This window comes from Azolla caroliniana, unplaced genomic scaffold (assembly GCF_043228905.1).
Source record: "Azolla caroliniana isolate FFs.n. ecotype wild unplaced genomic scaffold, voAzoCaro1.0.p SCAF_4, whole genome shotgun sequence".
Classification (NCBI taxonomy): Eukaryota; Viridiplantae; Streptophyta; class Polypodiopsida; order Salviniales; family Salviniaceae; genus Azolla; species Azolla caroliniana.
The window spans coordinates 5,770,651-5,772,389 of NW_028230439.1; the positions used below are offsets into that span (position 1 = coordinate 5,770,651).

The window sequence follows — 1,739 nt, forward strand, 5'->3', positions numbered from 1 at the left end:
TTTATTTTTTATTAAAAAGATACACCTTAGTAAATTACTTGAGAAATGTACATATAGAAAACAGAGGGAGACATTTCATCTCACCTCTATTGTAATACAAAACCTAATACCAACATCTGATGATACAGATGATATCACAATAGGAACAAATGGAACACCATCTACAAGCTATGCAATAAAAAAGGAGGAATGGAATAATTCCACTTCATACCAAGAGACGTATCTGAAAATAAGTGAAGCCCTCGCTACCGTTTCTTAAAGTCCACTTGACGTTGCCTTTGAGCATCAGTTGTACCCTGCAAATCATCATATTGTCCACGTATGGTGTGGACAAATAACCACCAGAATTCAATAAGCATATTATTGAGATGTATGTGAGCATTATTAAAAACAGCATCGCATCTCGTTTTCCATATTGTTCACAGCGCTAGTGACGTAACAGTACGCCAAATAACCAGATTTTCAGTTCTAAACCGAGGAATAACAGATGGAAATGAAGTGAGATAGATGTACCCATTGGAAAAGTAAAAAACATGAGAAGCATGCATACGTTCGTAATTCATAACATCTCCATGAAGGACACCCCATAATACTGCACCCCACGAGAAAGTAGAACGAGCATAGTGGTTTCTTAGTAATAAAAACAACTTACTCCAGAATTGCTTGATTTTGGGACACATCCAAAACAAATGCAAAATAGATTCCGTAGATTCACCACAATGCATTCCACAAGCATATTGTTGATTTTGCCTCAACCAATCACCAACAGGAAGAGCATAATGTATCAACAACCAACGAAAACAAATAACTTTTTTCGGCAACTGCATACTCCACAACCATTTCCAAAATTTTGTAAGTTGTAGTTCATTCACATTATTTGCAATCCAATGCTTCATGGCAGCCGGGCATTTATACTTTGATTGCAATAATAAATTTCTACCTAACTTAACTGAATACTGAAAGAACTCTAAGTGTTTACCATTTCCATTAGCATTCGGTTTTTTCCATTGATAATCAGCTGGATCCCAATCCAAATTATAAAGCGGCTTTTTTTGAAAAACCCACAACGAACAACACCGTAAGCATTCTTGAAATGGTGGATCCAAGAGCCATTTTTTTCCCGATCTTGCAACTACTCGAATCGCTGAAACATTGGCGGATATCCACACATCTGATTCAGAAAATACATGCCACAACCTACCATCATCATCCACATTAAAGTATATTACATCACCCATAGTGTTAGTTACTTTAGCTCCTAAAATCACTTTTAGAGGAGAGAAATAACCAAACCAAATCTGATTGCTAGAGGGGGACCATGAAGCCATAAATTGTCCCAATGCCACTTGCATATTATCGCACATAATAGCACTTCCTCGAACTGAAGGCCTCGACAAAGGTTGTAACTGTTGATTCATAACATAGCATCCCCATGCTTGAACATTACCTGCTATTGATGCATCCATAGAAGCCCAATTCAACCGAGGACGGCTACCATCACCATCATTATTCAATGCCAACCAATGTTATTGGTTTAAGAAATTTGTGTTGGCACGATCTAATAAAACAAAATTGTACTTGCACTCAATTGATAATCATGACTATAGGGGAGATAAAATATCAATTGGATAGATAATAATGTATTGGTGAAGACCAACACTCACAATATGTGGGAGGATTCCCATGTTGGAAAAGAGGAAAGCTTCCTCTCCTTTCTTAGATAACTAACTCAAATAAGA

General features: G+C 36.9%; 1 protein-coding gene across 2 annotated transcripts; it reads right to left on the bottom strand.

The window, feature by feature from the left end:
- Nucleotides 1-254: 254 nt before the first annotated feature.
- LOC147864957 (uncharacterized) lies at nucleotides 255-1,485 on the bottom strand. Of its 2 annotated transcripts, none has more exons than XM_087318617.1 (2): nucleotides 980-1,485; nucleotides 255-296 (listed from the first exon to the last, which is right to left on the bottom strand). In XM_087318617.1, exons 1-2 carry the CDS (start codon nucleotides 1,464-1,466, stop codon nucleotides 286-288), a joined length of 498 nt encoding a protein of 165 aa, XP_087174743.1. In that variant the 5' UTR covers nucleotides 1,467-1,485; the 3' UTR covers nucleotides 255-285. The 2 variants fall into 2 exon arrangements, with proteins under 2 accessions (XP_087174743.1, XP_087174742.1); XM_087318616.1 differs by having other exon boundaries at nucleotides 653-1,485.
- Between the last annotated feature and the right edge of the window lie 254 nt (nucleotides 1,486-1,739).